Source organism: Pseudochaenichthys georgianus, chromosome 23 (genome assembly GCF_902827115.2).
Source record: "Pseudochaenichthys georgianus chromosome 23, fPseGeo1.2, whole genome shotgun sequence".
Classification (NCBI taxonomy): domain Eukaryota; kingdom Metazoa; phylum Chordata; class Actinopteri; order Perciformes; family Channichthyidae; genus Pseudochaenichthys; species Pseudochaenichthys georgianus.
Window position 1 is genome coordinate 18,954,049 of NC_047525.1, and position 15,709 is coordinate 18,969,757.

A 15,709-nucleotide genomic window follows, 5' to 3' on the forward strand; every position below is an offset into this window, starting at 1 on the left:
AACTTAACACTTAAGGTTGAAGCCAGTGTGGCTGTTGGAGCGGAGTGGAATGAGAGCAGCTGAACATACTGTAACATCACCAGAATAGCTTTAAAACGTATCTCCATGAACGATGCTTCCTAGAACTACAATTGCACCACAAAAATGCTACATTCACACGCTTCTCAGATGCGGGAAGTCCTTCTTCTGACGCGTTCAATTACCCATTGCTGCTTTGTGTCGCATCAAACCCTATTTTGAAATCATAACTCAACTTCATCGGTGCAACTGAAGTCATTATAACTTGTATAAAGCTGCCAAGTTCTGCTTGAAAATAGGAGCAGCTATGAGCCTTTGTTTTGCGTAATGTCTCTTTACCGGATATTAAAATAAGGCAGTACGCATGATTAAATTCAATTTCTCGCTTTATTTTAGTGTCCAAAGACAACTGCCTGCTACGTTATACAGATATTTCCATTATGATAACGTCAAATCATAAAGGTTATCAATAGATTTCCCTAGTGACACTGCAGCTCCCCATTCTTAGCATCCATAACAGTTTTTTTTTGCATACTAATCATGGCGGGGGCATTTTATCACATGAAACGTGACTCAAGAGAGGTTTTCAATTGCCAAAAGATATGTAAGTGTAAGGAAAGAAGTGTGCCAGGTAAATCTCCGGTAAATCGTAAAAGGAAGTCTTCCTCAACGTGTCACTCTTTTTCTTTTCTGCTTGTGTTTTTCCATCCATTAGTTTTTTTCCATGTGCGGGTTCTTTATCTTAAGTAAATACCCACGATATAATGGCCCTTCCCATATCGTAAAAGCCTAATTTAAAGCGATTGTTTGTGAAGGACATTGGAGGTAGTTGAAATGGAAAATCATTGGACCATGCACAGGTTGCTCCATGTGGTTTCCCTGTGTGTATCTACATGTGTGTAAAGGTTTCTAGTTCAGTGAGAGGGTGGAGTCTCCACAGAGCTGATTCAGGTCATGGTCAAACAGAGGGAGAGACAGACAGACAGAAAGAGAGGAAAAGTGAGGAGGGGAAGAAGAAGTCAGAACAAGAAGTACTGCTTTTGAGCCAACAATCCCTTTCCCCTAAGAAGAGGATGACTTGGAAATAGAAAATATGTAAAAGCAAGAAGTGTGGAAAGCTTAACAAGAGATCTGAAAGCAGAAATGTGATGACGTTTAAAAAAGCACAGCGTCTATCAGGCTTGAGATCTGCTTTATATAGTTATTAAACAGGCGCATGAGGTCCAAATAACCAGCAATTAGAATAAAACTTGAGTCTTTGGCACAGAGTAGAGTAGCTAATTCAATATTCTGATTAAGTTGCCTTCCTTTGAAAGCACAGCAGAAAAATGTAGCTTAATTTATAGTTCTTCATTAACCTATTGCCACATTAGGAAATCTAAAATCCTTAGTGGTTTTTGCATGCATTCAAAAGCACACTCGTGCAAACTGTAGCTCATTTCGTGTCACAGGAAAAAGGACCTGAAATAGTGTTGGTATCACTTCAGCAAAAACGTAGATGGCTAATTTTTGCACTCCACACCTGTACTGTTTCTTTCTCACGACTATCTTTTTTCATTCTCAATCATTTCCTTCCCTTTATTTCCCATTTATCTTTATTTCCTCTGTTGCTTCTGCTTCCTCTCCTCTCCTATTGTGAGCCAAAAACCCAATTTATTTCTGTAGCGTTGAGAGGGATGTGAGGGTCCCGGGAGGATTCTTTGCTGTTGTGTCGCCCAGGTAGCACACTGTCAGGGACATGGCCTTTCAAGCCAAAAAAAACAAAAAACCCCAGTAGATATTTTCAATCATTTAACAGGGAGGCAAGAAAGGAACGATGGCAAAGCAGAGCGGGATAAACCGATGATGGAGAGTAGACATGAAGGGAAATAAGAAAATAAATAAGTGGAATGGGGGAAATTGGATTGGAGGTGAAAGAAGGGAAAGGGAGACGCTAGAGAGGTGGGGGAAATTGAATGAAAGGGTGACAACCACAAACACTACGACACTGATGGAATCCCAGTCAGAAAACACCCCCACGACTGTCAGTCAAGTCAGTCAAGTTGCCCCAATTGGCTGCCAGTAGTTGCTATGGTTCCCGTCCCCACTCTGCTGTTATCCCCGTGGCTCCTGCTGTTGACCAAACACACAGAGAACCAGGCATTCGACATAATTACATGTTGTCATATCAGTACGAGATGCTGCCTTTTCCATATCTCTGTTGTCTTTTCTTTTAAGTTCCCCCCCTCCCATTTTATTAACACTCTCAGAGGGAGATTGAGAAAGCAAATGAGCATGATGAAACGTGCGTGTGCGTGTGTGTGTGTGTGTGTGTGTGTGTGTGTGTGTCCCACCCATCTTGTGTCAGATTTAAAAGGCATGGCCGGGGTGACAAAGATGCTTTGATCAGATCTGAGATCAGCACTGTCATATCTGACTGGAGTACGCCAGCTGGAAAGGGATTCCCTTTAATGACAGTACGATTACAAATGTGGGTGTCAACTAGTGTTGTCACGATACCAACATTTTGGTTTCGATACCGATACCAAGTCAAGAATTGCGATTCCGATTCTTTTTCGATGCTTTTCTTAAAAAAAGGGAAACACGGAATATCGGCTTTAAAATTAGGAATAACAGATGATTTTAGCAGTCAGAACAACTAAAGCAGCAGTGTCAATAATAACAGAAACGCCAAAGAGTCACATCTAATATAAATATATATAAAAGCATTTATTTTAATTTTGTAGCAGTGAGTTTAACATTTTGGCAGCACTGTTGAGCATTTTGAAAATGTATTTTCATGCCTCTGTGCAAGGCTTAGTCTTTCTATCTTTATAGCCACTGGTGTAAAGTAACTAAGTTCATAAACTCAAGTACTACTTGGGTACAATTTTGAGATACTTGTACTTTATTTAAGTATTTCAATGTTTCTTTTGCTACTTTGTACTTCTAATCCACTACAGTTCAGAAATAATGGTGTACTTCTACTGCACAACAGTTCAGAGGTACATGGTGTACTTTCCTCCACTACATGTATTTAATCCCTTTAGTTACTTCACAGATGAATGATGTGAAATCTAATCAAGTGTTGAATCAGACTTTAGTTCCACCTGGAGTAAATCCACCAGCTACCCTGCAGTATACAAAGTACTTCAAACTAGCTGCACCTTTACCAGCTTTGAGAACACTTTCATGATCAATCATTATAAAACATATCATATATTATTCTGAAATGGACCAATCTGCACAACGACTACTTTCACTATATTTTGATGAGAATACTTTCCTACTTTCACTTGAGGAACATTTTGAATGCAGTACTTTTACTGTAACAGAGTATTCCTACACTCTGGTGCTTCTAGTACAAGACCTGAGTACTTCTACTTTTACTGTCGCTACTTTAACTATATTTTGATGATAATACTTTTGTACTTTTATTTGAGGAACATTTTGATTGCAGGATTGTTCCTACATTCTGGTACTTCTACTTTAACTCAAGTACAAGACATGGGTACTTTTACTCAAGTACAAGATATAATACCACCTCCGTTTATAGCCTATGAAAAAAACTAATAGAAAACGAAGGCTAAAGCTAACGTTAGCAGATAGTGATGCTAGTTAAGTTTGCTCAACGATAATATTGCGACAGAAAAACTTTTCAGTGCACATCACGCTCTGCCGCTCCGACAGGGAGCTCTGCTCTGAACACCTGAACGGCCCGTTCACAGACTTCTGGCGTCTTTTTTGTCAACAAGCCGAGGCGCAGCGGCCATGCTTCTTGTTTTCTCACTGGCAGCTAGCGCCTGGCCGCATGCAAGAGAGAGAGGGGAGGGACTTAGAACGTGCTTGAGAGGAGCGGGACTGCAGGCACGGCTGCAGTGCAGGGAGTGGAAGCAGAGCGCTGAACACACACGGCTCTTATTAAAACGGCGCTTTTTCACAGGAGTACTTTTCCACGTCATTCTTAAAGTACCGATACTAATGAAACGGAGGAATCGTACCGTTTTTAACGGCAGGGTATCGCGGTACCTTTCAAGTATCGGTACACCGTGCAACACTAGTGTCAACTGTCAAAGACGTTTATAGGTTCGCCTTGACCTCAGTTGACCCCAAGTACAATTTCTAGCTCATTTGAATGAATTTCGACCGAGTTGTAACGTATTTCTTTTAAATAAAAATCACTGTAACGCCCAAAACTGTTTTTAGCTTGATGATGAATTTAAAACCACTGAATTTACAGATACATTGGATGGTGATGCAATGCATTCACCCTGAAGATTGGGTTGAAGGCTTTGTAGATCCATAGTGACCTACCTACTGCATGTATGCATACCTAATTTATTGTGCAATAAATCTGCAATTTCTCTGTAGATGAAACCCATTCAAGAATTCCCGGGAAATGTGGAAGAATTCTTATAAAAATCAGAAGACATTGATATGCTATTCTCAGAAATGGAATGCCATTGAAATCTCTAACATCCTAATCACATAATGGGTGCTTTGTACATGTTTTCACTTATTCGCTTAAGAGCTGTATCGGTGACTACTTGGAAAAGGGTACTACCATGTGATGTGTACTTTTGCAGAAAAATCAGATTGTTATAGGCTGCCTTTTTAAATATTTTTTAAAGTAATTCATCACAGCATAACCAGAAAAGGTTAGGTGCAGCAGTAGGTTGTTTTTCTTACAGGGAAGATTGAGATGGATTGAAACATATGAAAGCCTCAATGAGGCTGTGTTTTATTTAACCTTAAAGGCATTAAATGAAATGTCCATAATACTCGTATGAGAAAATATAATTTTTTTGAAACTGCTAAATAAACACACTATTTTAGTGTAGTAGCTTTATTCCTGTGCCTCGAATGGTCTGCCTCTGGATGAAAAGAGGAAAGGAGCGAGAGGAAAAGAGCCATGACTCGTTCAAATTATCCGCTGAAGTGGAAATCCTGAACACACACACACACACACACACACACACACACACACACACACACACACACACACACACACACACACACACACACACACACACACACACACACACACACACACACACACACACACACACACACACACACACACACACACACACACACACACACACACACACACACACAAATGACATATTCACTCAAACACACATGCACAGGGGGAGCCCATTTGGAGTTCCACCATGTGTGATGTGCTCTGAGCAGCAGCCAGTCAGAGAGTGTGTTGCTTCAAATCTGCTCTCAATGGGAGAAAGTGTATTTTCACATGTGTTCCTAAGAGTACCACACGACTAAGTGTCTGTGGGGGTGCAGAGTGGGAAATGACACCACCCGAATAGTGTCACAGTATTGCATTATAGCTTTTATTTTCGAACATTTAAGTGTGCATTCATCTTTCCATGTCCGTGTCAAATGAAAGACGATGGCAGTGTAGATCAAGAAATAGGCCTTATCTTTTCTTATTAGGCAACAGATTATCTAACGTGTGTGTGTGTGTGTGTGTGTGTGTGTGTGTGTGTGTGTGTGTGTGTGTGTGTGTGTGTGTGTGTGTGTGTGTGTGTGTGTGTGTGTGTTTGTGTGTGTGTGTGTGTGTGTGTGTGTGTGTGTGTGTGTGTGTGTGTGTGTGTGTGTGTGTGTGTGTGTGTGTGTGTGTGTGTGTGTGTGTGTGTGTGTGTGTGTGTGTGTGTGTGTGGCAGCTTACAAAAGTCGGGGTTTTTCCGCATAGAAGTCGCCAACAAACAGGAGAGACTGAAGGGCTTTATATAAGATGGTACTTTATTGATGCCAATTTGGGAAATTGTTTTTATTGCAGCAGCATAAAAGACAAGGCATTTTACAATAAAACAAATAAACAAGAATAGAAATAAAATAGAAAACAAACATTCAGAGAGGAAAATGCCAGAGGAAGTGTTCATGAGCTGAAGAAGGAACACTTCTCTCTGTGTCACAGCCTTTCCCTTGAATTGATAGCATGACAGGAATCATTACCCACATTGTCATATCCCTTCCGCCAGCAGGATACAGCAGGGCACCTGAAACAGATGGAAGGAAGTAGATTGGAGAGCAACTCTTAATTCTTATGGAGGCCTTTAACACGCTAGAGTGATTTAACCTCATTGACACGTTAGTGATCCCAATCTCTCCTCTCCTCTCCTCTGCTCTGCTCTGCTCTCCTCTCCTCTCCTCTCCTCTCCTCTCCTCTCCTCTCCTCTCCTCTCCTCTCCTCTCTCATTAGGTGCCATCATCACCACCATCATTCATCTCATTATTCACAAATCAGGATTAATGACAAGGTCTTATGCCACTTTCGTATCAAGCCATTTGGTTTCCTCTAGTTCTCCGTCGTTTTTCTGGGGGCGAACATAAATTCTTCGGTTTTATTAATGTTCATCTCAGCTGAATCTCAATGGTTTGCCTAGACAGAGAGCTGTACAATATATCACTCTATGATCTTAGACGTTATGTTTCTCAAGCATGAAATGAGGAGCCTTCAAATCGGAATACCGATAAATAAAGTCTGGTTGTAAGGATTTGTAGTGGATGTAGGTGAAAGCCTTTTGCGCAGGGCTGTTGCTGTCTATGTGATAAGGAAGGATTTCAATTTGGGACTATTTTCAGATGTGGATGAATACACATTTTATGGGAGCAGGTTGATTTAGCTTTTAGGCCTTTTTAAGGCAAGGTAACACCTGCTAGTAGCATCAGTTTATTGTTCATATGTTATTTTCATGAGCTATAAATAGCCTTATGCTTTTTAAAATCTTGTTAAGATAATCTGGCTGTTATATATAGTACTATTAGTATTTGTTCTTTGTATTCTACCACCTCTGATAAGAGTTTCAGTGGGATACTGTAAACAGAGTGTGATGCTAACGTGCTGAATCATATTCAACAGAGTCCATGAATAGTCTGCGTGTTAAAATGCGTTCGCTGCCAAATTTGGATGACAACGAAGCTGTGTTTCTGACCACTTTCCCTTCTGTGTCTCCATAGAAACCTGCTGGATAGGGACACCTTCTCCAAATCAGACCCAAGTAAGATCCACCACATATCTGTATGTCTTATAAACCCATGGTGAACAAGTTTGTGTGTCTCTGCATGATTGCCATCATTTCAAAAATTGCTCAACAAGAAGTTAAGGATATGATTAGATATGCAAGGCCTACAATTGGAAATGAATGTAAAAAGAACAGACGTGCACAATTTCAAAAATAATGGGATTAAATGGCAGGACGAATTAAAAAAGGACCAGTCGAAGGTCTTTTGTGTAGCAGTATGTAGTCATGAGTCACTCCTTAAGTGTTTTTTTCTCACTAAATGCGTAAGTTCTGCTGGAGAAGTGTGACTAATGCATGAGCCAATTAAGAGGCTTCGACCTATGGATTTACAAAAAAATGTGTTAATTCTCCTCTTTATCCAGCAGTTAAAATCATTATAATAATTATATTAGTAACAAGGCTGTTAGTTAAAGGAGGAGATCAACCTTTTGGAAAATAGCTTGTGCGCTTCTTTTATAGACTCGGATGAGAAGATCGGGTTAGGGTTAGGGAAGATCAATAACCCCCTTGTTTGATACATGACTTCACTTATTTGGCATCTAAAAAATGTATTTGAGAACTTATCATATAGTTAATTAGCTTCACGTGTGTGTGTGTGTGTGTGTGTGTGTGTGTGTGTGTGTGTGTGTGTGTGTGTGTGTGTGTGTGTGTGTGTGTGTGTGTGTGTGTGTGTGTGTGTGTGTGTGTGTGTGTGTGTGTGTGTGTGTGTGTGTGTGTGTGTGTGTGTGTGTGTGTGTGTGTGTGTGTGTGTGTGTGTGTGTGTGTGTGTGTGTGTGTGTGTGTGTGTGTGTGTGTGTGGGTGTGTCTTAGGATGTATGAACAGATATCAATGGCTCCTACTTTTATTTATACTTTTCATTTGTAGCAGTACAACATTTTAAAAAGTACTCTGTTATAAGTGAAAGTCGTACATTCAAAATCTTACTGAAGTAAATGTAAAAAGTTAATGGCATCAAAATGACTAGATTATGATTATTGATACATTTATGTTTTCACCACAGTTGGTGCATGTAGAGCTATTTTGTATTACTTTATGTACTGCTGCTGGATATTTTACCCTCTAATAAATGTCAGTTTTCATTTATAAGTTGATTTACTTTTTATATTGGCTTAAAATCTGAATCTGCAAAGTAACTAAAGCTGTCCGACAAATGTAGTGGAGCTAAAAGTACAATATTGGTTGAAGTATAAAGTAGATCACTGGACCCACTAATACACACATACTGTTTTTGCAATACATAGTATGTCAGCATATTCACAAATGCATGAGAAATAAACGACTCCATGATAATGATGGCAGAGATAAACACGATGACGAGAATGACGGTAACATGATGAGGATGAGTGGAGGAAGAGGAGGGCTTGCTGAGTGGTGATCACGATTATGCTGAGCATGGTGTCTTCGGACTCCTGATATGAACCAGACTGACAGCAAGAAAGAGCAAGGAGGGAAAGAAAAGAGGAAATAAAAGGATGTATGAGAAACATAGAGATACCCTGGATCTGTCACTTGCTGGTAAAAATACATTTAAAATGAGAGCAGTGATCAAATTTGACAGACAACAAGAAATTGTAACGCAACCACTGCTTTCAGGTACAAGCAGGATTGAGTCAATAAACCCTTCAATACATAAGCATCCAAAACCGCAAAGAAGTTTTCTATTTTATAATTGGTTTTATTTGTATCTTTTCCCAGAAATATATTCTCTATCAGACCCCAGAAATAAGACGAAATATCGTGTGTGTGTGTGTGTGTGTGTGTGTGTGTGTGTGTGTGTGTGTGTGTGTGTGTGTGTGTGTGTGTGTGTGTGTGTGTGTGTGTGTGTGTGTGTGTGTGTGTGTGTGTGTGTGTGTGTGTGTGTGTGTGTGTGTGTGTGTGTGTGTGTGTGTGTGTGTTGTATTCTCATGTTTACATCCTTTCTGGCACTTATCTGAGAGGCACATCAAAGGCCTCGAGAAATTAAGTGTATGATGAGTGAGCTCAGTCATTTTCCTTTTATTAAATTGTCCTGTTAAGGGGAAATTGGATAATGTTCGCAAATGATGTCTTTCACCATCTTAAGACAGAAAACATGTTGGGCTTCATGAATAAAACTATTAGGTGCTTTGATGTAGTTTTATTATTCATAATTCCTGCATTTATGGCTTGTTAGGCATATTCGGATGGATCCAATAACACTTTTAGCTATGAGAGTAATATTCATTTGTCCTTTGTTAGCTTAGCCACCATTTGAATAATATGATTTTATAATTTACAATCCTTTCGTACAGTTGTCAGGTAGTATATTGATAATAAGGAAGGTTTTTAGAATAAAAAAGCTGGAAAACTATGCTATTAGCATGGGTTTTATCATGTTTCTAAATGTTATCTTATGTGTTAATTTTATCCACAGTATGTGTTCTTTACGCACAAGGCATGGGCAACAAGGAGTGGAGAGAGGTGAGTGTTAAAGAGAGTGATTTTATGTTTCATTGCCAAAATTTATCCACATGTTATCCACATGTTATCCTTATAAACTTGTATTTTATAACAGACCAATGGTGAAAACAAACAAGCAGTGGAAACACACTCAAATGCATCTTTATCTACTCGTAAATCTACTTCTGGCTAGCATTATCAAGCTAGCTATGGTACAATAAGAGGCAACAGCTATGCTAGTTGCTATCTGAGGCTGTGGTTTTGCACAGTGATACTTTAAGTTAAATGCTAATTTCTTCATGCTAGCAAGCTGACTAATGCTGCGTTCCATTTACCATCAGTCGTAATCGTAGCTGGGAACACCGTCACACCCAAGTTGACCACATTCCTGTTCAACAAGTCAGAACAGTTAGCAATACCAGTTCAAGCCATGTAAGCCATTGTTAGCAATACCACGTGATAAAATACAAGCGCAACATGTTCACAGATAAAATGGGGCGTTCCAGGTAAAATGTCCGACTTTGAGTCCAAAAGGAGTTCACATAAGACAATGATGAAACTCTCATGTTTAGCAGGCATGATGCTAACCACCATATGTTAGGTTGCTAGCATGCTAACTCACCTAACTTGCTAATAATGGCTAAAGAAGCCTGTCAGCTTAACAGTAATAAAGCTTACATCCTATTGTAGAAACTGTAGATCAAATATTTAAACAATCACAATGTGCAACACAAAGAAAGTAATATCATTATTTGACCTTTAGACAATTTTATAATTTAATGTCAACTAATTATGATAAATAACTAGACTTTGTTTGTGCTTGTGGACACAACCAGTAACTACAATGTACAATGCAACCCAGTCTCATGGCATTTCGTGTTCACCAACACGATTTTTAATCTATTGATTCGTGTTTACCAACACGATTTTCCCCTTTTTTGTGTGTTGCACCGCACGATTTTAAAAGCAATGTATTTCTACTGGTGCTAGGCTTGTTTGAGACAAGCAAGACCTGCACAGTTTCGATCAACGTCTTGCTAGTGCGTTGCATGATGGTTAGTCATTTTGTCCGACTTGCTCTGGAGGCTCGTCTACATGAGACGTTGAAATCTCGCGGGACAAAGACGCCCGCAGCCTTGAGAGCAAGGCGCGGGCTGCGGAAGCGAAATGCTTGATGGGAAACGACTCGCTGGTATCTCGAGCTGAGCGGTCATTGGTGGTTTTTTTCACTTTCACAATGATGAATATTCACCAATGGAAACCAGGGGGCAGCTTCAATCATTCCCATGTATTCATTGTTCTGAGTAGCCCATCATCTGCATGCATTAGGCTAAGTTAAATGCCAAACTGTGCTTGACTTGATGCTTCAGCTGCTCTGAATTCATTACTTTAAAGCTGTGTAGATAATCTACCTCTGCCCCAATGAGTCACCTGAAGAGAGATAACCTGCTGGAGATTAGTTCTTCCCAGGAGATATTACAACCTCATTAAGTGCCTATAAAAACTGCAATATGTAGAAGAAACAATGATTTACCTTACATTTATCCAAATGGTATTCTTATCTGTCTTTATCTTCCTTTCTTTATCTAGTTTGGGAGAACGGAGGTGATAGACAACACGCTAAACCCGGACTTTGTGCGGAAATTCATTTTGGACTACTTTTTTGAAGAGCGACAGAACCTGCGATTTGACTTGTAAGTAATGTGTGTGTGTGTGTGTGTGTGTGTGTGTGTGTGTGTGTGTGTGTGTGTGTGTGTGTGTGTGTGTGAGTCCGTGTGTTTGAGTCCGTCCGTCCCTCCGTCCGTCCCTCCGTCCGTCCCTCCGTCCGTCCCTCCGTCCATCCATCTTCTCCCGCTTATCCGTGGTCGGGACGTGGGAGTAGCAGTTTCAGCAGAGAGCCCCAAACTTTCCTTTCCCTGGCCACATCAACCAGCTCTGACTGGGGGATCCCAAGGCGCTCCCAGGCCAGCGAAGAGATATAATACCTCCACCTGATCCTAGGTCTACCCCTTGGTCTCTTCCCAGCTGGACGTGCCTGGAACACCTCTCTAGGGAGGCGCCCAGGTGGCATCCTAACTAGGTGCGCGAACCACCTCAACTGGCTCCTTTCGACGCGAAGGAGGAGCGGTTCAACGCCGAGTCCCTCCCGGATGACTGAACTTCTCACCTTATCCCTAAGGGAGACGCCAGCCACCCTGCGGAGAAAACCCATCTTGGCCGCTTGTATCCGCGTGTGTGTGTTCAGGAAATAAAAAATGGAACTCACCTTGTGATAAACCCACAAGAGAAAAACCATTTGAGCTCCATACTGTTTCAGAAATAATCCTTGATGTGGTTTAGAACAGGATGGCGTTTTATCACAGCAGAATTGAACTTTATCTCCGGTAGAATTCTGATCAGGCATTAGCTCCGCCTCCTCTTTTATTTTTTTCAAGCTAAGGACCCAAAATCCACGTTTCTCTAACAGGGCTGCAAAAGAGGGGTAGGAGCAGTATGAGGCATGGCTACAATGTGTGATCTGTTTGGTATTTTAAGAAAAAAACTTTGTACCAACAATATATTTTTCCAATATAGCATAATAGGTCCACTTTAAAATAAAAACATCTATATTGATTCTGACTCATCTACACACAATTCACAGGTTTATCATTGCTTTGAGAAAAAAGATTATTAATTTACCCCTTTTAGAAGTGAAGATATAGTCATTTGTTCTGGGAATGTCATTTTCAAGCCTGAGACCTGAGAAACAGACTTGTGGCTTAACAGGTTAAACCCAAATTATTTCCAAACTTCGTTTTACCTTTCTTGAGTTGCTCTTGTTCTGCCATCTTCGTTCGCGCTGAACTCACACAACTATTGTCACTCACAATCTAGCCGCAAGGGCTTTTAGGGAGGGGTGAATGCGCATGCAGCAAAATAATCGTTTTATTTCGATTACGTTGCAAGCCAAAATCGTAATCGAGATTAAAATACGATTAATTGCACAGCCCTAGTATGTACAGTGGGGCACAAAAGTATTTAGTCAGCCACCAATTGTGCAAGTTCTCCCACTTAAAAAGATGAGAGAGGCCTGTATTTTTCATCCTAGGTATACCTCAACTATGAGAGACAAAATGAGCAACACGGACTTTCAACTCCCTCCAAAGATTTTCTATGGGGTTGAGATCTGGAGACTGGCTAGGCCACTCCAGGACCTTGAAATGCTTCTTACGAAGCCACTCCTTTGTTGCCCGGGCGGTGTGTTTGGGATCACTGTCATGCTGAAAGACCCAGCCACGTTTCCTCTTCAATGCCCTTGCTGATGGAAGGAGGTTGTCACTCAAAATCTCACGATACATGGCCCCATTCATTCTTTCCTTTACACGGATCAGTCGTCCTGGTCCCTTTGCAGAAAAACAGCCCCAAAGCATGATGTTTCCACCCCCATGTTTCACAGTAGGTATGGTGTTCTTTGGATGCAACTCAGCATTCTTTCTCCTCCAAACATGTCTAGTTGAGTTTTTACCAAAAAGTTCTATTTTGGTTTCATCTGACCATATGACATTCTCCCAATCCTCTTCTGGATCATCTAAATGCTCTCTAGCAAACTTCAGACGGGCCTGGACATGTACTGGCTTAAGCAGGGGGACACGATTTGAGTCCCTGGCGGCGTAGTGTGTTACTGATGGTAGCCTTTGTTACTTTGGTCCCAGCTCTCTGCAGGTCATGGACTAGGTCCCCCCGTGTGGTTCTGGGATCTTTGCTCACCGTTCTTGGGATAATTTTGACCCCACGGGGTGAGATCTTGCGTGGAGCCCCAGATCGAGGGAGATTATCAGTGGTCTTGTATGTCTTCCATTTTCTAATAATTGCTCCCACAGTTGATTTCTTCACACCAAGCTGCTTACCTATTGCAGATTCAGTCTTACCAGCCTGGTGCAGGTCTACAATTCTGTTTCTGGTGTCCTTTGACAGCTCTTTGGTCTTGGCCATAGTGGAGTTTGGAGTGTGACTGTTTGAGGTTGTGGACAGGTGTCTTTTAATACTGATAACGAGTTCAAACAGGTGCCATTAATACAGTTAACAAGTGGAGGACAGAGGAGGCTCTTAAAGAAGAAGTTACAGGTCTGTGAGAGCCATACATCTTATTTGTTTGTAGGTGACCAAATACTTATTTTACCGAGGAATTTACCAATTAATTCATTAAAACTCCTACAATGTGATTTCCTGGATTCTTTCCCCCCATTCTGTCTCTCATAGTTGAAGTGTACCTAGGATGAAAATTACAGGCCTCTCTCATCTTTTTAAGTGGGAGAACTTGCACAATTGGTGGCTGACTAAATACTTTTTTGCCCCACTGTATATGTTTGCGCATCATATGGTTGTAATATTTGCAGGCATTGATCCTGTCTCCAGGATTGTAAAGGTTGTTTTAAGAGTTCATATTTGGTTTACTCAATGTTTGAAGCCTCTTCCAGTAAGCATTTATTTTACATTATTAGTTCCTAAAAATACAAACGTTTCCAGATGTCACCTGCAAAGAAGAAAAAACGATTTGCTTTCACATTTAATTTATACTGTAGCTAAAAATATGGTGTTTTCTTATCAAACACAGTTCCGTTCCCTACATTTCTCTAATGTACTCTTTATTTACGTAAATTGAAAACTCCTAATGCCACTTTATAAAGGCTTATAAAAGAAAGATTTAATGCAGATCTGAAAAGTGGTTTTCAGCAAATATAATTTATAGTCATGCCAACATTTATATATATATATATATATATATAAAAAAAAAGGGTTTTCCAATGTTTCTCTTCAGCCTTGACAGCTCAGACTGAACCTAATTGGTTCGATGCATTGCAATGCTCACTATGTTGCTTGCTTTATGAGCAATGTTGGCATTTGTCCAACATTGCATTTACTGCTGCTATTTGGCAGACTGTGGAATTGGCATGCCTACCACAAAGCAATTATCCACATTGCTTAAGTAACAGGGACCCTAATTACTTAAAAAGCTAATTGTGTTGAGTTTCAAAATATCAGTCGTGAGATGGAACACATTGTGTCAGCACTATGTGGCACTAAATCACAACCTGCTGTGAATGTGCTGATGCCTTCAAAATGCACATCAGTAAAGACTTGTGAAAGTAACTCCCCTAGTTGAATCCCTCATCCTGTACTAGTGATTACTTTACCACATAAAGGTATATTTTATGGCATTGATATGCATCTCACACTTAATTAGCGTTCCTTTGCATAGCAGCATAAGATGCTATATGTAGGAGAATGAGAATGTTACATTCATTGTTCTAGGAATGTTTTCAGCGGGAAGTTTTCTTTTGGTTCCCAGAACGTTCTTCTGAAAGCTAGGATAACGTTCTTTAAAAACCTTCTTAAGATGTTTTTGATAACATTGTTCGAACATTATACCCTCCTATTCTTAAAACGTTTTCAGCGGGACGTTTTATTTTGGTTCCCAGAATGTTCTTCTGAAAGGTAGGATAACGTTTTCTAAAAACATTCTTAAAACAACATTCTCTAAAAACATTCTTAAAATCATCTCAGGCCTTAATAACATCCTCAGAACATCCTCTGAATGTTGCAGTTAAAACGTTATTTCTTAGTTAACCTTAAACCTTATAGGAACATTATTTGAAAAAAAAACATCCTAAAAAGGTTCTTTGAACATCAGATTAAAACGTTTCTTTAAAACCTTATTAGAACCTGTAGGTAACGTTAGCCAAAGTTGTGAGAACGTTCCCCGCTAGCTGGGTTAGTCTTTAGCTTCATTAAGGCACCAGACTGCCTTTCAGCCTTTGAGGGGATTCTCTTTCCTAATTTGCTCTCAGATCACAGCTCTCATTGAATTACTGAGGGGATTTCAGTGGCTTTATTTTATTAGAGGGAGACTAATTATGTTATAATCTATGAACCAGGGGAGCAACGTCAGTAAACCCAACCGGGACCTCTGAAGGGGAGTTAGTGATTCTGCATCCTGTCTGGGTAGAGGTATTTCTTTATTTTAACTACTTTTCATAGCTTCGTTGGCCTTGTTCCTGGTGTAATTGCAAACGTAATATTTTCTGTTTGAAGATTCAATTGTGTTTTTCTTTTAAATAATGCTGTTTAAAATAAAGCAGAGGTGTGCCCGTAACTACCTGCTCCTCACTTTGATAACAGACTGATCCACCTTTGTTACCACTCAGGTGGCGGTGCTTCTTGCATGTATCTTGTAGTGATGTAGAAAAAATCAGTCGATCTAATC

The 15,709-nt window shown here is 40.2% G+C and overlaps 1 protein-coding gene across 1 annotated transcript in view; it reads left to right on the forward strand.

The window, feature by feature from the left end:
- LOC117439088 (copine-8) overlaps positions 1-15,709 on the forward strand; it is an 87,110-nt gene that overhangs the window by 16,259 nt on the left and 55,142 nt on the right. The window contains exons 2-4 of the mRNA XM_034074820.2: positions 6,982-7,022; positions 9,440-9,486; positions 11,056-11,159. Of these exons, the coding sequence (XP_033930711.1) occupies positions 6,982-7,022; positions 9,440-9,486; positions 11,056-11,159 (192 nt within the window). The remainder of the gene's footprint in view (positions 1-6,981; positions 7,023-9,439; positions 9,487-11,055; positions 11,160-15,709) is intronic.